Source organism: Lissotriton vulgaris, chromosome 4_1 (assembly GCF_964263255.1).
Source record: "Lissotriton vulgaris chromosome 4_1, aLisVul1.2, whole genome shotgun sequence".
Taxonomy (NCBI): domain Eukaryota; kingdom Metazoa; phylum Chordata; class Amphibia; order Caudata; family Salamandridae; genus Lissotriton; species Lissotriton vulgaris.
Window position 1 is genome coordinate 649,021,972 of NC_141691.1, and position 19,215 is coordinate 649,041,186.

Consider the following 19,215-nt stretch of genomic DNA (forward strand, 5'->3'; position numbering starts at 1 on the left):
TTTAAAGCATTACAACTAAGATAGCCTCCCAGGAACGCAACGCTCTCATGAGCATTCCTCGACAGCTGCTTGAGAATTCCTTCCGCCTCAGCTTCCTGTGCAGGGCATTCCATCCTCCACAGTGTCACTGCTCAGAATTCCTTCGTTCTTAACCCTTGCTTACTCCCATCCAGGACGCGACCAGCTCACAGATATCCCTACCAACTTGTTTGAAATGCCAGCAGGGTTTCGAAATGCAGTTTTTATACTGAGCACACTTTGTTCCTAATAGACACACTCCTGTCCACTACCAGTCCACCTACTTGGCTTTCTTCAATGTCCTGCTGGGACAGTGGTTTGGATGTGATGCAGGCCTGCAGCAACATGCCTCTGAACAACAACATAATTTAGCTTAAAATTCAGCAGCAAGAACATTGGTGGTGCCAGGCGACCGTGTATTTACAATTGGTACAAAATGTTTTGGCTACATAAAGGAGAAGTGATTTCGAAAGACGTTGGGCCATATTATCAAGAAAGGGCGATATATTATCGCCGCTTTTATCTGCAGGAAACTGCAGCTAAATTGGGATAATGGGTTTGATAATATGCCCATTGTGAATTCCCATAGCAGCCCAGGTTAACACCGGAACCTGGGCTGCTATGGGAATTCACAAGGGCATATTATCAAGCTCATTATGGCCGCTTTAGCAGCAATTTCCTGCCGATAAAAGCAGCGATAATGTATCGCCCTTTCTTGATAATATGGCCCTTTATCCTTTATTTTTTAGCTGCTCAAGCGATTGATTTGGGTGAAGGGGGATTTGCAAGGTTTTCAATTCGACTTATTTTTTGTTAAATCTATGAAAGAATATGTGAAATTATAAGTTGAGTTGCGCATTTGCTTGAAAATTGGGAGATTCCTGAATATTTTGTAGAAAAGTAAACCGCACAAGAGAGTAGGTATAGAAAAAGTGGAAAATTCAGTTAACTATGAGAAGGCTAATCAGGAACTCTACAAGAATATGCAGGTGCAATATACATTTTACACACTTCCTTGCAGTGCTCCTGCATCATGCAAGGTGAAGCAAGGAAGTGCAAGGGCTTAAATAAGGTTTACTAAGCGAGGTAAAACCACCTCGAGTTGCTCTGCATGGCTTAGGAAAGCCAGAGTAATGCAAGGCAGTGCATAACTTAGGCTTATTCTACTTTACATTGAGAAGGTGTTCCATAGTTGCAGCATAGGCATTCTCATGCAGCCACCAATGGATTTTGGCACATTCCCAGATATACAAAGACTTATCAGCCTAGGAATGCATCAACATGGTATGCTTTCCCAACAAGGAAAAAAACTGTGTCCTGTATTCTGCAGCACACTCAGCATGAGGATAGGGCCACAAAGGTTTGTTTTTGTGTAGGAAGGTTTCCCTTCCTGTACAAAAACAATCCTGCCTGTAACACAGGCACCCTTGCGCAGCACCTAGCCAGCTCCCAGTGCACCAGTGCAGGGAGAGACAGGAAAGCGTCATATCTTAGTGGATTTGACACATTCCAGCTCTTTCTTGTGAAGCAGCTCTACATCTGGTAAGGTACAACATGTTGCGTGACATTTTGATACATCTGGCCCCTCTTCTTTCAATGCGACACGAGATGCCTATCAACAAGTAGGTGAATGATTAAGCATATCTCAACTTTTCCCTAAACCAGGGCTCTCCAAACCGGTCCTGGAGGGCGGATCCATGCCAGATTTTTGGGATATCCCATTGAGATACATGTAGTAATTTTAAAAATCTGGCATGGATCCGGCCCTCCAGGACCGGTTTGAAGACCCCTGCCCTAAACCATCCACGTTATGCTTCTCTCTGAGGCCACTTGTTTGACAATTTAAAGGGTGTACAATCATAGCCAGCACTAGCTTGCACTCTTTACTAAACAACGAGTAGGGAGTGCAAATAGGTCAGCTCTCCAACTGATCCAATGACTTCTATAAAAACAGATAATTTTACAAGCGGAAGCTTTTCGAGTGTTCTTTCTTGCTGCACGTCAATACATCAGCAAGATGCAAAATGCAAGACTTTGAATTCATACAAGGTATGATAAAGGACACGTTTGCTTCGATCGGGATTTTTGGTACCAAACAGTAACACATTAGGTTGACTTTGGGTTAAAATAAAATATGTGTAACATGTTTCCTAAAATAGAGACAGTAGCCCTTCAACAATCCTTTAGTTTTCATGCACAACTTTATGCAGACGAGATACCTTTCCATTAACTTAGTCAGTGCTTAATTTGTTAAAAAAAACAAGTGTCGGGGCTTTCTTCAGTGGATGGATGAAAAGAGAGAGATTGTGTGAATAGATAAAGGGAGAGGGGATGGTTTGAACATTTTTGCTAGGGCTGCTTTTGGTTGCTCAGTGACGGTACCCTCTTTCATCATAGTAGGTATCAAGATAATGCCCAGTTTTGTCAGCAACTCTGCAAAGAGCAGTGAACATATTGTCCCTCAGCAATTGATAAGCTGAAATAGAAGACTGAAGATGGTTATTTACCCATTTACTCTAAAGCAGATTGTACAACGCCCTAGAAGCAGCTATCCAGCAAGCAACACTTATTCCTGAAACCATATTTGGATGCATAAAGGCCTTTAGAGGAAGGTGCATCGTTGAAACCCTAACAGCAGGAAATAGCCTTTGGAACATTTGGATCATGGCTATAGGCTGACAAAGTAAAGTCCAAGAAAGGGAGCAAAATAAGAAAAGGCAGGAGAGCCAGGAAATGGGACAGAAGCAAAAACAAAACAAAAAACGAAAGTCTCCAAAAAATCCCACACTTGATGCCTAATTAAACACATACTTCGGTCCCTAATTAAATGGCTCACACATGAACAATGTTGAAAGAGCAAACACAGTGTGCTTCAGCGAAGGAGATGATAAATGTGTATTTTTTCCCAGTGATTCGATATGATAAATTTCCTGACCAGTTATTCACACAGCGGGAAAACGAGCAATTACTCATCACTAGCCCGAATAGTGCACTCAGAAACGTTTCGACCAGAGAATGACTAAAATAGGTAGATGGTTCTAGTCATTTTTAGAACTCCTTCGTGGCAGGGAAGGACCCCACACCATGCCCTAAATGGTTCCTCACATGAATGGGTCTGAAAATGTGAACATTCTTCGCTTGTCACCACAAGAGCTAGTTTCTGCCTTCAAAAGCAGTGGAAAGACAATCATTTGCATTGTGGCTTTTCCACTTTACATCACACAAAGCTGTAATCAAAAGAGGAGAGGAAAACCATATCCAGCAAAGTGTGCACGTAAACATTTTTCACTCTTAGTTTGGTCTGGCATGGGGATCTCTTTCTGAATCATTCTGTTTCACGTCCCTCTCCATTAATGAACACATTTACAATAGTGCACTTTTTAAGATGTATTTATTCAGACTTTCATTGTACTCAGACTTTTGGTTTTCAGACTTAAAGTCTATTATTGATGTTGCAGTGTACTCTGGTACTACTCACTTTAGAGGGCCCTCTGACACCAGTTTTCTTTAAGTGTTGCAGGTAATTGCAATAAAATAAAATGCAAAAAAAAACGTGCCTTCCCATCTCGACCTTTTCGAAGTTGACATACGAGGGGCCACCACCAACCCATCTGCTTGCCACCAGCTCTTTAGATTGCTGTCTAATTTGTTGTTATGCGCTTTTTGCCACACGTGTTTCCTCCTGCTCTGCTTGCAGCATACACTCGAAGTTCTATTATTAGCCACATCCTTGGTGGTCTGAAGCGACTGAGGAAACAAGCTCTCAGAACTGACCATGTGTTAGCAAAGGCGGTGTTTATGGTTTACAATAACTGGGGCGATCGCTCGCAAGGGCAACTACAGGAAATAGACTTTTTTTTCTACCCAAAGTATAGCCTAGAACGTTTTCCATATATATTACTGAGTCATTTGCTCGCCCTGTCTTGATTGGTGCCTGCAGATGGTATACTGGTTTTCAAAGTGTAGGCTTTTCATTTCTTTCCCACAATGATTTCTGTGTGTATGTCAGATATGTTATATGTTGGTTCGGCACGCATTAAATGACGCTGTGTACAGCCTAAATATACAGGAATGCATACACTGCATTCGTTCCAGCATAGGGGTTGCTGGCTTGCACAGTAGGTACCCTTGTTCAGCCGGCGTCCTCTGAGAACGCCGTACAGTGCTGCGGTTGTGACATCACGATTTTGCCACTAAACTGGCTGAAACTGTAGTCGGCACTAACTTATTTGTCAGGAAAAGGAAACATAGTGTAGATGTATACAGGGCTGACAACTGTTTACAAATGGCCGCGCTCAATGCTTGTGAGTCAGGCCTGTCTGAAGGGCACTCAGACAGGGTCGGGTTGGCCCAAAGGGCAATTTGGCTGCGCCCGAAGGGCTGGTCTGACAGATAGGTGTATGCGCTGTTTGTTTGACTGTTTGTGGGCCTGTTTGTGGTTTATTTGTGGTTTATTGGATCGGTTTTTACTGCTGATTTCTATTGATATCACCACAATATTGACTGCTCCGAGTAGAAATGTATGGGGCATCCCATAGATTGCAAAATAGCTGTATAACTTGTCTTTACCAGTTTTAAACTGCCCTGATTTGCAAATTTCTGCCACTTTTTTAGTTATCTGATTGGCTAATGGGGGCCACTTTTAATTTGGCGCCGGAGCCCATTTTCCGCCTAGTCCAGCTTTGGGGAACTACAGAGTGAAAAGGAATTTTCAGTTGATTATTCACTCTTCTTTGGGAATCAAATATACTGAACATATGCTGTACCTAGAGCTCTGATGCTCCACATCTAAAATGCTCGTAACAGACTTTCAAGTAGTGTCTTTCAGAAGTGCGTGCTAATTTAATCTTGATTCCTTACCAATTTACAAGTATATATGTGTAATTATGTGGTGGCAGCAGTTTGAGATAAATTAGCAATTCAAGTGGCACACACCAAGCATGTAGTTTTAGAGTGTTGTGTAGTTCTTACTAATCCGTAGGATCTGCACATTTGTTTGGACAACATAAACTAGGGGTGTGGTGCCAAGACTGATTCCGGACCTCCTGCACAATATGTTGGCCTATAGATCAGCTAGCTCACAGTGCCACTTTCAGCCCACCTAACCTTACCAGGGAGCGAATGGTTTCTGGCAACCACTGAACATGACAACCCTGACACGTCAGGGATTGTGGAAACAGTACAAAACCTTTCGCGCAGTCACTAATGCTCACTTATTCTCAGAAGTATACAGAGAATACACAGTGGGACGTTTTTCAATACGTTTATTGAACCAACGTTATTCTTGTATAAAATACGTGTGCTGCAATGATTAATAGACAGAAACAGATAAACGTGCTTACAACACCAAAAGCGTAAATAGTAGATATAGTTCTACCTTAGTGCTAAAACAGTGTACATATGCAGTTTTAAGTCAAGTCAAGTCAAGTCAGAAATTTATATAGCGCGCTACATACCCAGAGGGTCTCAAGGCGCTTGAGGAAGGGATGGGAATTACTTGTCGAATATCCAGGTTTTAAGTTGTTTTCTGAATGTTAGGTGGTTCTGAGTGAGGCGTAGGTGAGTGGGGAGTGAGTTCCAGGTTTTGGCTGCGAGGTAGGAGAAGGATCTGCCGCCCATGGTGGTTTTATTGATGCGAGGAATGGTAGCAAGGGCTTGGTTGGAAGATCGTAGCTAGCGAGGGGGGGTGTAGAAGGAAAGTCGTTTGTTGAGGCATTCGGGTCCAAGTTCGTAGAGTGCTTTGTGAGCGTGGGTTAGGAGGCGGAAAGTAATCCTCTTATTGACGGGGAGCCAGTGGAGGTTTTTCAGGTGGTTGGAGATATGGTCTTTGCGCGGGATGTCTAGTATGAGTCTGGCTGATGCGTTCTGGATGCGTTGGAGTTTTTTCTGGAGTTTTGCGGTGATACCGGCGTATAGGGTGTTTCCGTAGTCCAGGCGACTTGTGACCAGTGCATGGGTAACTGTTTTTCTGGTTTCGGTGGGGATCCAGCGCAATGTTTTTTTGAGCATGCGAAGAATGTTGAAGCAGGATGATGAGACAGCGTTGACTTGTCTGGTCATTGAGAGTGAGGAGTCCAGGATGACGCCCAGGTTCCGTGCATGGTCCGTCGGGATGGGTGCTTTTCCAAGGGCCTCTGGCCACCAAGAGTCGTCCCAGGCGGAGGGGGAGGTGCCTAAGATAAGGACTTCTGTTTTGTCTGAGTTCAGTTTCAGACGGCTGTGCTTCATCCAATCTGCTACTTCTTTCATACCTTCATGTAGGTTGGTTTTGGCGGTGTTGGGGTCTTTGGTGAGCGATAGGATCAGTTGGGTGTCATCTGCGTAGGAGATGATGTTGAGGTTGTGTTGGCGAGCGATGGTCGCGAGAGGGCTCATGTATACGTTGAAGAGTGTGGGGCTGAGTGAGGAACCTTGGGGTACGCCGCAGATGACTTCAGTGGCCTCGGACTTGAATGGCGGGAGGCGGACTCTCTGGGTTCTACTGGTGAGGAATGAGGTGATCCATTCCAGTGCTTTTCCTTGGATTCCGATGTTTTTGAGGCGCTGTAGAAGAGTTCTATGGCAGACTGTGTCAAAGGCTGCGGATAGGTCTAGGAGGATGAGGGCGACTGTGTCTCCATTGTCCAGTAGAGTTCGGATGTCGTCTGTTGCTGCGATGAGGGCGGTCTCCGTGCTGTGTTTGGCTCGGAAGCCGGACTGTGAGGAGTTGAGGGATTTGTTGCTTTCGAGGAAGGCGGCGAGCTGGTTATTGACAGCTTTCTCAATGACTTTGGCCGGGAATGGAAGGAGCGAGATGGGGCGGTAGTTTTTGAGTTCGGTGGGGTCCGCTGTGGGTTTTTTCAGAAGGGCGCTGAGTTCGGCGTGTTTCCAGCTTTCCGGGAAGGTGGCGGAGTTGAGGGAGTTTCTTCGATTTCTTAAGATTATCGTTGAACCAGGAGGCGTTTTTGCTGCCAAGTTTGATTTGACGTTTTTTTCGGCGGTGCTAGGATGTCTGCGCTGTTGGATAGCCATTGGGTGAGGTTAATCGCTGCTTGGTCGGGGTTTGAGGAGTGGGCAGGGGGGTTTTGAAGAAGCGATGAGGAGATCTGGTCGATGGTGATTTTGTTCCAGTTTCTTCGTAGAGTAGGTTGGGGTTGGTTGCGAGTGGTGGTTTTATTGTAGAAAAAGTGTACGCAGCTGTGGTCCGTCCACTGGAGGGTAGTGGTGTGACTGAAGGAGACATGTTTGCTGGAGGTAAAGATGGGGTAAAGTGTGTGACCTGCGATGTGGGTGGGCGTAGAGACAAGTTGTTTCAGTCCGAGGTTGGCGAGATTGTCCCGAAGGGAGGTGGTGTTGCTGTCGTTGCTCTTTTCCAAGTGAAAGTTGAGGTCTCCTAGTAGGATGTATTTCTCGGAGGGGAGAGCGTGTGGGGTGATGAAGTCAGTGATAACGTCGCTGAATTTTGCACGGGGTCCTGGAGGCCTGTATAGGAGGGTGCCTCTGAGTGTGGTCTTAGGGTCGGTGTGGATCTGGAAGTGAAGGTGTTCGGCGCTAGCGAGGTTGACGTCAGAGCTGGTTGAGATGCGGATGGAGTTCTTATGGATGATAGCAATGCCTCCTCCTGTTTGGTCGGTGCGATCCTTACGGATGATCTTGTATCCTTCCGGGATGGCAATGGTGATGTCAGGGGCTGATGAGGCGTTCATCCATGTTTCTGTCAGGAAGGCGACGTCGGGAGAGATGGTGTCTAGTAGGAAGAAATAGTAGTAAGAAATAATCAAACGTACTCCTACGATGCAAACTCAACTCTAAGTGTACCAAGAGTGTGTGTAGGTGTAGAGCCAAAAATTCCCCCGAGGTTTGATTCAATCCCAGTACCTGACAAGATAGAATGAAGAACTCCGTCTAGGTCACTAACTGGACATACCTCACAAGATGTCAGCCACTGCATGTTGAGTTCCCAGCATGCAAGCACCCTAGGTGTTAGCGGAAGTGCCTCTTCTCCTAATCTATTGGGATGGTAATCTTTTACAATAGAAAGCAGCCTTGTGATGTGCATATAGATAAGTGATGTTATGGATATGTAGATAGCCCTGTCACCCTGTGGATAAAGATAGAGATGACATTTGTACACAGTGCAAAAAGACACCTTGTACCTGTTTTTCAGGGCATTGTGATAATGTTGTGCGAAGCTAGATGTGTACACAAGTTTATTTTCAGGGAAACAAATCCAACATTGTCATGCACGCACAAATGTTCAAAAGGTCACAGTTGAAATGTTATGGTGAGGACAGTGTTGGAAATAAGCTGCTTTGCTACATGGGCCTAACCCGGGAATATAACAAGAGATGATTTAACTAAAAAAATGGGTAAAGATTACTGGATTCTTGCAGGTGGGATAGGGCCATTTACTGATGGGCCCTTGACAGGTACAAAGAGAAATTGCAGTGAGCACAGTGTGTTGGAACTGCAGTGCTCTTGGTCCCTGCAAATGAAACAAAGTCAAGGAAAAGGGCAATAAAATAAGTATCCATATGTTCATGTTTAGGTATGGGCAGAGTGACCCTGGGTGCAAAATTGAGACTGCAGCGGGACGGTTGTGGTGAAAAAGTATCTTATCTTACTGCAGAAGAAAGACTCCAGCCTGTGACAAGAGTGCACAGGTGACATAACCATACCAATCCACCTCTCCTTGACCCTGACTGAAATCTGCCTCAATAGCAAGCAACAGAATTGTGACTGAAAATAAATTGATTCAGCTGTGGCAATGGATCAAAGTGACACAAGCATCTTCAAGTCACAGAGGAGATCTTAATTGTGTGATATGTTTCCATGCAGTAGTGCGGGCATACATATGAAAATCCATTACTCAAATACTCACTAAGTGATACTTTACAGGACTGAATGTGTCTGATGTAGACTCACATTACAAATGCATAAAGTACCTATATTTCTCAACAGGAAAGAGAGGAAGCGGGACATTAGCTAAAGCATACCAATGTGTTCATACACAGAAAGAAAATGAAGCGTTTTAGCTTTACCAAAGTCTTTGTGAAATTGGTTTAATGCTCTCAAGCATCTATAGAATGAAACATCATGTTTATAGACTTAGGGAACTGCTGTCCCAATTGTGTAAACAATTTTGGAAAGATGGCACAATTACTTACAGCGTTTCACCAAAGCTTGATGCATGAGTCGGAAGAAGAACCAGGAGTCTACTTGCCAGCAAAGTGTTAGAAGGGGAAAACACAAGTTGCCATTACTAGCCACATTGAAAAAACCCATGTGCGCGGAAAAACTAGATTGTATGACAGTCAGAGAATGATTCGGCACAACGGCCATTTTAGTAGGAGAATGATGTGGAGTGACACTGGTTAACAGTACAGTTGCACTTTACCAAAAAAAACATATCATCGGCAAATACGATAGGAGTCCCAAATGTATTCATTTAAAAGTATAAAATGTAGCACAATTATTTGCTGGCAAATGTTAATGGCTCAAGCACCTGAATAACTTGGAATGTCTCTCTTTATGGCGAGGTGATTATTCCGTTGGCCATGTTTGTAGAATGTGGATGTGCAATTATTTGAGTTGTGAGTCGGGAACCGTGTCTTGTGAGACATGCCTCATATTACCTATTTACTCCTATCATGCCTTGTGGTAAATAAGTACTCTTGTACACAGAATTAATACTCGTTGCATGAAGCAAATGAGGTGGAGGTGCTGCCTAAACGAACTCTGATCAGGCAAAAGCGTCATTTAGAATATATGGATAAAAAGCTGCCTAAACGAACTCTGATCAGGCAAACGCGTCATTTAGAATATATGGATAAAAAGCAAGGGGTGAAAAGCAACGATTGAAATTCCGCTGGGGTGCAGGTGCCGTTAGAAGTCTGTGACCGGCGGTAAGTAACAATAAAAAAAAAGAGTTCCCCTAAAGGAGAGATAAGGAATGCATGCGTAATTAAATTGTACTTGGCCGGTGGTCCTCAGCCATAGTAAACGGAAGTGAGGTATCGGCTGCGCAGATGAGTTAGGAGGCAGCCAAGAAGAGGGACACTTCAGTGAACCAATGGCAAGCAGGAGCCAGGAAAAAGTAGCTTGTATTGAATACAGCTGGTCTTGCAGACAGTGCATGAATGCTGCCTAGACTCGACCTAAAAAAGAAAGGAAAGAATTAAAGCTAATATGTTGTGAATAACGTTTTAGGTCGTTTACATCCCTCAACCGCCATGGGCTGGTACCAATAATGAGGGATGCAGACACAATGCTTAATCCAGCAGAACAACAGTAGCCAAAACCATTTCAATATCTATATATAAGAGTATGTTTGTGTTGTGTGGTGGGTAAAGGCATGAGTTCTTGCTAATGCTTTCTGTAGGCGAGACATAACAAAGGCACCTGAACATCCATGTCTGCTGTCTGACACTGATGGTGGCTTGATGCATGGAACGTAGATATGTTGAGCACCGTTGACTTCGTTGGGAAGTTATCAAATGAATATTATTTTGATTTAAACCGTTGAAAATTATCATTTCAAACACTGTTGTAATGGCCTAGTATTTTTTGGGCTAAATTTAGGAATTATCAAATTTTCCCTTTCTAATTGCACCTACAGTGCACGAAGAGCAAGAGTGTCTACCATACTGATCTACAAAGGAGCTTTGTAGATAAGGATCTTAATAAATATCTAGGTTAATCAAAATAGCATGTTGCCCAAACAGTATGAAGATATGTAGCTTCACGATATCTACGTTTTCAGGATATAAATAAATATGTTGCTTATGTAAAAGGTCACACCTGTGCTCCTCTTAACATTTGGCATTTGTTTAAATACATTGTAATAACAATGTATTGATTAGTCCTCACCTGAATTTATTCAGCTAACAGGGAACCTTTGATTTCACTTCCAAAGAAGCGACATACTACATTTAACATGGCCAAGATGATGAGAAAGTTTGTGAATTATTGTATTTTGCCCATCATCATGAGTAAATAGCTAATTTTAGAAGAAATACTGCGAAAAAATACTGTTACTCCAGGAAAGTGGCAGGAAGTAAACAGGAAAAGGTGTTGATGTTTTAAGTGGAAGTCAATAGCTTGAGTATTTCTAATAGAGTTAGAGAAGGGGGCTAGAAGTATGTGGTTCAACATGAGAATGATGCCTAAGCAGTCAAGTTTTGAGCAGCTATGCTCAAGGTATGGTGGAGGAAATAAAAGACCAGGAGCCAGCTTTCTTACATTCAGAGCTGCAGAAGACTGCAACATTCTTTCATAATAAAATGAAAGTTTGCCTCAGGAGTCCCGATAAACATGTACAAAGGGCTAGAATATCTTAGTATATTAATCAAAGACAGTGTCATTGACTTTAGCCAATCAAAGGCTTTGAAATGCTTCGCCAGTGAAACATTTCAGAAAAGTCCCCACTATTGATAGGTGGCTTTCACTGAAAGACTTCACACGCTAAGTACAATACTAACTAAGCCTGAGCACAGTTCATGTGATTGCATGATATCAAAATACCTTTTAAGGATAGAAAAATCTGCCTATGTAAACCTACATTTAGACCAGGAACACCTGTGTTCAGTAAAGGAAGGTTGTGAGCTATGCAGGATAAGTGTTGAGGAATTAACTTTTAACAGGTAAGTAATTATATCATGGTGACCAAGGTTTAATATTTTGGCTTCCAAAAGCCTTGACTACTATTCTTCAGAAAAGATTTATAATCTCAAACTGCTGGGATTACAGGAGGAGTAGATACATTGGTTGTCAACTACAAGAAAGCTGGGTTGGGGTATTTACTGTAATGAAAAGTAGGTTGCCAGTTGGACTTAAGGGAAGAAAAGTTTAGAGTTATTCTTCTTGAGTTAATTCGGAAATCCCTTTGCAACATATCTGAGAAGCAAGTAAGACTGTTAGCAAATGTGTGTAATAGTTTTGAATAATCAGGAATGCAAAAAGTGGAGATGTTATACACACTGAGAAAATGTGTGTGTGAGTTTAGAAGAACGAATTGTACAAAAAACAGCAAATTTCCTTTTCCAATTTTTTTTGGGGGGTGGGAGAAGCAAATTCATGTGAAAATAATCTTTGAGTAGGTTACCAAATTTACAAAACTACTTAAGTCAGACAACAATTGTTAAAGCGAGGGCAAAGTTGCACACAAATCAGTCATAAGATTCAAAATATGTTATTTATTAATACTTGGTTGACATATAAGTACAATACTAGTTAGTTTATACAATTTAAAATAAATGTACACATTCTGATAAAAACATCTTTACAAACTTAAATGTTCACAGTATTTAAAAAAAAGGATTTTTAACAAAGTTTTTATTAACCAACAAATTGTCAACGTGGCGTTTCGGTGATCTACACATTCTGCACCTTCCTCAGGACATTGTTGTTCAATACAAAATACATCTATTGGGTCTATGCGCGACCTCCAATAGTCTGCATCAGTAAAATCTTGGGAACTACCAGTGAATCAAGCTTTGCTAGGGATTCCTAACCAAAATTGGTATCAAAATATAGACAGTGGATCCATATCACCTGTCGGTGAAACGTGTACAAAAGTGGCATCTAAACCAGCCCACTTTGTTCCAGTCTCCAGTTCTCAATGACCAAGGAAGAGAGTGCTCTGGAGAGTATTTGAGGTTAGGGAACATCACTTGAGGACTGCAGTTTCTAGTGGAGAAGCTGAAAAAAGTGTCTAGAAACCTGGCTGGCTGTTGAGAGGAAATGGGAGTGCCTTGTCCTGCAGGAGGAGACTGTCCAGGAGGAAAAGGCTAAATTGCTCCCAGTGTGGAGAGCACCCAAAGAAAGCTCATTTATCCACACAGAGAAGCCAGGAGTAACCTATGTTGTTGAGAGGTCCCCCTTTGGTCACTGCAAAGTTTCAGTGTGAGTCACATAAGAAAGTACAGAAACAAGTATCCCATGTCACTAAGCAATTTGTTGATTACTTAAGAGACTGGTGCTTCTGATGCTTTGAGTGAAAACAGTGTGTCCACTGAATCAGGAAGCACTGATTGGCTGGAGACCACACCACTGCAAGGCCACAACTGCAACACTAGAACGCCTGTCTGCTGCCTGCTTGGAGGGCTGCTACTTTATGGCACACATGCTGCCACGCAGGCCTGTCTCACAAATCACCCTACAAAAATAATTCCAAGAAAGACTGCTAGCTTGTCCCTTGCCAGAGAAGGGCAAATGCCTTGAGCACAGGACTGGACCGCATCTATTGCACAGCCTAAACGATTAAAGTAACCAGCAGTTAAAATGCAGGGCTTAGCCTTTCACCAGGAACATGAGACTAGGGGCCAGATGTAGGTAAGTAACATTTACCGAATCTTAATTACCGAAATTACCGAATTTTACCGATTCGGTAATTAAGATTCGGTAAATGTGAGGGGTTGGTATGTAGGGAATCCAGATGTTCCCTTTTACCGAATCGGTAAAATTCGGTATTTACCGATTCGGTAAATACCGAATCGGTAAAGCCTATTGATTCCTATGGGCTTCAAAGCCCATAGGAATCAATAGGCTTTACCGATTCGGTATTTACCGAATCGGTAAATACCGAATTTCACAAGGGTGCAGGGGGTGTCACTTTGACACCCCCTGGCACCCCCTAAACAGGCGTGGGTGCCATGTGGCAGGCATACCTGCCCTAAGGGCAGGTCTGCCTGTCACATGGCATAGGTGTGCATGCACACATGTGCATGCACACCGGAATCGGTATTTTACCATTGATTTGTTTTCCATGGTAAAATACCGATTCTGTAAGCCATGTGCAGGAGGTACATTGGCTACCTACATTGCATTTTCGGTACATATTACCGAATCGGTAAATTTACCGATTCGGTAATGATACCGATTCGGTAAAATTACCGAAAATGTGCCCCTACATCTCAATAGCCCTTTACCGATCGGAAACGGCCGAAAATCGGTATTTTCGGCCGATTCCGATCGGTAAAGGGCTACCTACATCTGGCCCTAGAATACTTGGAGTTTGTCAGTAGCACTCCGTAAACATTTTTCAGGTGGAGTAAAGAGATATTGAACTGAGTTGCACATTTGACCTGTGAGAGTATTTGAGCCATTTGCACCTGTGCTTAGTCCCGCCTAAGCCCATAGTATGTTGGGGACTGCAGTTACTGAATCTCAACCATAGCAGGAGGAAAGAGAATGCCAGAAGGATACCAGGAAGAAAGGGTGTAGCAATTCACAGTGTAATGTGGGTGTTTTTTCAATGCTGTAAGTCCTTTGAATTTAACTATATAGAATTTAGTTCTGCTGCTTGAGCAATAAACTCACTTTTACATAAAAGATAAGCATTGGGCTGGTCATTGTGGTAGACTGTCTGTGTGTTGGAAGTTGGGTTCTGAGATTGTGCCCCCCTCATTACTTCCCTGAGAAGCCTGTGACTGTTTGTCCTCACAAGTCAGAGATAAGTGTGAACATTTTTCTGCTTGACTCAGTTTGCAGAGCTCTAGTAGGACAGACCACTGTACATCAGTGGCAAACGACCCCAAGGTCCACATATTGGTGCAACTGCCCCTGTCTTTTCTGTGGCCCCCGCAAATGTGGTCTGGAAATGACCTTAAGCACCCTGGACAACCCAAACTGATATATTACTGTGGGGGCTAACCCTATTTAGAGATCAAGGTGATGATTTCTCTTAGTCAGGCTAGATGAAACAGATAAGCTCTTTCCACACTCTCAGCTAGATGTACCAAAGACAGAGTTAATTAAGTATAGCATTCAGGTTTCGCACATGTGACCCAGAGCCACACTTTGGTCAAACAGCACTTCTATCTTGTTTTTAGTGTATTCACCTTAGCTGTTAAATCGTTCAGAATAACCTCTTTTTATCCTGCATTGAGCTTAAACTAGCATCCATCTTTGCATGTTTTCTCTCAATGTAGAAAGTCATGTAGTGTATTTTGATTCTGTAGCTCTTCCATCACTCAAAGATTTAGCAAGTATCACCAGTATAATGTGGACAGAAAAACGTTGCCTCTGGGCGATATTCGTTAAAGATCTCAGACTTATCTAGATTAGATCAGGCTGCAATGGGGATCCTTAAGGGATGCTGCAGTGATATATGACAGAGTTGATACAGATGAGCCTCACCTAATGCTTTGGGTTCAGTTACTCCAAAATTACATAAAGTAATCCATGCAGATCGTTTGCTTCAAACGCTGCCTTCATAAGGAGGATCAGTAACTCTTGAGCCACCATACCAGAAGCAGCCAAGGCGCAGAAGAACAAATCCAACATTCCCCTGCCAGTCGTATCTGACACTAGCATCTGCTCACCCATCACATCTAGCAATGCTGTCTCTCTTGAAAAAAGCTCTTATAATGAGAGGGAAAAACCAGTGGTTAGGGTGGGAAAGTAAAGGAATGGTATCCACCGTAGGGAAAATAACATTACACCAGAGGAGAAAAAAAAAGCTTCATAGAGCAAGTGCACGTTTATTTATAGCGCGACCTTGACCCGAATTGGGAATCAGAGCGCTTTACTTAGCACCAGTTGCATTTCATGAGGACACATTCATTAGGTCTTGCGCCTAACGTGATACACTGTGCAGCAGTGTTCGCGCAGGCGAGTGTCCTTTTGTACGGGTTTTCAAAATGGACCTAGGAAATGACAGCACTTGTTTTTGTTTTGTTAGGCACAGGGAGATTAAGTGATTTGCACAGAATCACAGGATGTTCAGCGTCATTGCCGAGACTCGAGCCCAGTTCCACAGATTCGAGGTCGACCGCCCTAGCCCTTAGGCCAACTCCTCTCCCCATCAGGTAGTAGTTAACCAGGCACAACTGCACAAATACTTAAACTATGCATATAAAAAAAATCACACACAAGAGTACCTTCTACTCTTGGGAATCTATGACTGTCTCAGATTACCTGTAGGAGGCCTGAAATCCTTTGTAATTTCCATGGTAGGCCCCAAATATACGCATAGAACTGCAAAGGGTGAATTTCTATCTATATTTTGTAAATCACTGTTTTTCCTTGTTGTCAACATTTCATAATGCTTTGAGACCCTTTCAAATCAATAATCTCAAGTCATGCTTTGAGGCAATACCAAGATGTTAAAAACGAAAATGCCAAAACATGAGTTTATGTCTACTGTGTCTGACATTGAGTGGTCTAATTTTGTTTTGTATCCTCTGTCTACAGTGTCGTTCATCCAAAGGCCGGAAAAGAGGCAACTGCTGGTGTGTTGATAAATATGGACAACCATTACGAGGCTATGACAGCAAGATTAAAGGAGATGTTCATTGCTACAACTTGGAAAGTAAATGATGTGGGAAGGCACTCTCCTTTGGACTTTGTGAGGCAGATTGGCCCATCAAAATCTGTCCTCTGACTGGAAGCAAGCAAGGGCTGTGCTGAAGCGGAGCAGCAAGTCCTTTCTCTTGCTCATGGTGGGACAATTATGGACCTTACAGACTTTGCACATGGCCCTCCTGCCACAGACACACTTCCAGCTTTCTATTGAACACAAAGGGAGGAGCTCTGAATTTCCTAGTAAATATGCACTATTGACCCCTATGGAGAGAGAGCGTGAAAGAGAGGGATAAAAAAGGCACTTCAGAATGGATTCAGGGAGTCTCCACTGACTTTAAAAAAAAATAGAACGGCCTGTGACCAATTTGATCCCGAAAAGATGCTGTCTTTATTTTAAAGAATTTCTAGATTTTATGCTCGTAAAGTATAAAAAAAAAAAAATAAGAATTTAAGTTTAAGCTTTTTTTACAGGTCTTACGGGAAAGTTATCTTCACGGGTAAAAATGTTTTATAAGAATTTCAAAGACTTTTTTTTAAAAAAACGTGTTTCTAAAATAAAGACATGGTTATTTTTTCTGTAAAATATATTATGATTATTCTGTTAGTCTGTATTTAATATAAGTATGTTTTTTAATAAACTTTATTTAAATGTATTCATTTTATTTATTGGCTGTGAGTTAGTTAACTTTTTCTAGTGAGTAAAGGCAATGCACTTAAATAACAACCGGTTATGATTGTGACCTATCAATTTCGTACTCTTAACAGCACTCTAATCTGTGAACGGTTCTACTGACCTCTCTGGATAACTGGAGGGAGATCGTTTTTCACGTCTGAAAGTGGCACCCTGCTCGATATGGTGATCATTGACTAAATTTAACCGGTTCAACGCTATTGATGGAACCGTTCCGTCACGGCTCGCGGGTGAGCTGTGCTCATGACGGAACGGTTCCGTCAAGGCCTTCTCGCCGCATCTGCGCGGCGCTGATTTCGTGCCTGCGCTGCGTGTTTTTATTAAGCGGGCGGGGCCGTGACGGAACGGTTCGGTCACCCGCGCAGGTGAGCCGCGCGCCCCCCGCGACCGTTAGCGCTGCGGTGGAATAGCCGCCGCAGCGAAGGTGTTAAACTAACTGAATTCTTCTCTGCAAGATGTACTTGCTCCTACACGCACACCTGTGCACACACATACTTGTGTTCACACACTCACATATACAAACATACACACTTAGATAATGAGGGCCGTATTTATCAAGGGTTTTGTGTCGCTCGTGCCACACGAGGGGGCACAGGGCGATGCAAAACCTATAATGAGATTTACAAAGCCATGCAAGGCCACCTTGTGTGGCCCTGTGTGGCTTGGTGAATCAGGAGCAATGAAAGGCAGCGCAAGTAGCTGCCTTGTGTTACTCTGCTTCAGGGAGGTATTCCATGGGTGGATCGTGGGTGTTCTAACTCATGCACCCATGGAATCTGAAGCATTCACAGATTTAAAAATACTCCTAGACCTGGGAATGCATCAGAATGCTACTCTCTCCCAAGGGAGGCGTAACGAAGAGAAATATCTTTATTCTCATAAATTTTCCTCCTTCTACATTCTGCAGCAGTTGTAGAAAGAAGAAAAAGCCTCACAGGATTGTTTTTGTGCAGGGAGGTGCACCTCCCTGCACAAAAACAATCCGGTCTGTCATATAGACACCCTTGCACCATGGTGCAACAGTGCCTGCGTTGGCGCTAGGCAGCAAATTGTGCGGCAGCGCAGGCAGAGAGCAGAGATGCATCATATCTTGATAGATATTGCACGTTCCTGCCCTCTCCCTTTCACACAGAGCAGCAAGGTGTCTTGCATTGCGTTGCGTGAAAAAATGATAAATATGGACCCTAATGCTTGTGCCTCAAGATGCAATCTACTCTGAGCACTGGGTAATGTTTATTTGCTCCTCTCATGGTCACAACAATCTGCTATTTGAGCATAATGAAGATAGTTTTCTCTGTTGATTAAGTGTTGTTACACATTTTATACACTGGCTCTAAAAGCAGATGTCATGGATTTTCAACAGTTTTGGACTTCTCAGTGGTCATCCATCGTGTGCTTTTCCCAATGAATCAACCTACCCTGTAAAAATTCTACAACCGATTTTTTGCCGAGTCAGGCCTTTATGAGTGAACATATAAACAGTTCTCTTTCCCTAAACCAATTCTAAATGACTGTAAAAATGTTCTGTAAAAGTAACTAAATGCCATATAGTAATTTGGGGGGTAAATTCATTATTTTTAAGCGGACCGCAGTGCAGACACCAAAGTACCTGCATTGTGCAAGCGGTGGAAGAAGAGCAGAGCCACATTCAATAATAAAAGTGGCCTGTGGCTGCTCACTGCCTTTGAGCTGATGCACAAACAGCCTACATAGTGCCACAAACAAAAGAGAACATTTACTAAAAAGTAATGCTGGTCAGCACAGCAACCAAAGTTGCTGTACTGTATAGCTTTAAAAGGAGCGAGTAAAAAAGCCCAATATTAAGTGATCGCGCTGCTTCTCTCTCCCTCTGTACTGGTGCACTTTTGACTTATTTTTGCCACATGCAACCTAGAGTAAGGGTGTGTGTGATGTCTATTATAGTTGTTGTACTGGAAGGGCACCATAACAGTACAAATTACTATACGTAGACTTAGTTAAAAAGTTTTCTAATATACATTACAGCACATATGCAAATTTAGAAATGATTCAAGAAAAGAACATTTTGACTTGTTACACTTTCCTTGTACAGGCTTAAGGGCTTAGTCAAAAAGAAACACAATGCAGCAACTCACCTTGCTGCGCTTCATTATAGGGAAAGGACAGAAATTAGCGGAACTTATTACGTTACAGTGCATTCCTGCCTTTACCCATTGCTGGTACACAATGTCCTGCCTAGCACA

At 42.9% G+C, this 19,215-nt stretch overlaps 1 protein-coding gene across 1 annotated transcript in view; it reads left to right on the forward strand.

Annotated features, from left to right (window-relative positions):
- IGFBP3 (insulin like growth factor binding protein 3) overlaps positions 1 to 16,955 on the forward strand; it is a 52,971-nt gene extending 36,016 nt beyond the window's left edge. The window contains exon 4 of the mRNA XM_086964910.1: positions 16,192 to 16,955. Within this exon, the coding sequence (XP_086821036.1) occupies positions 16,192 to 16,317 (126 nt within the window). The 3' untranslated portion in view covers positions 16,318 to 16,955. The remainder of the gene's footprint in view (positions 1 to 16,191) is intronic.
- Positions 16,956 to 19,215: the final 2,260 nt, after the last annotated feature.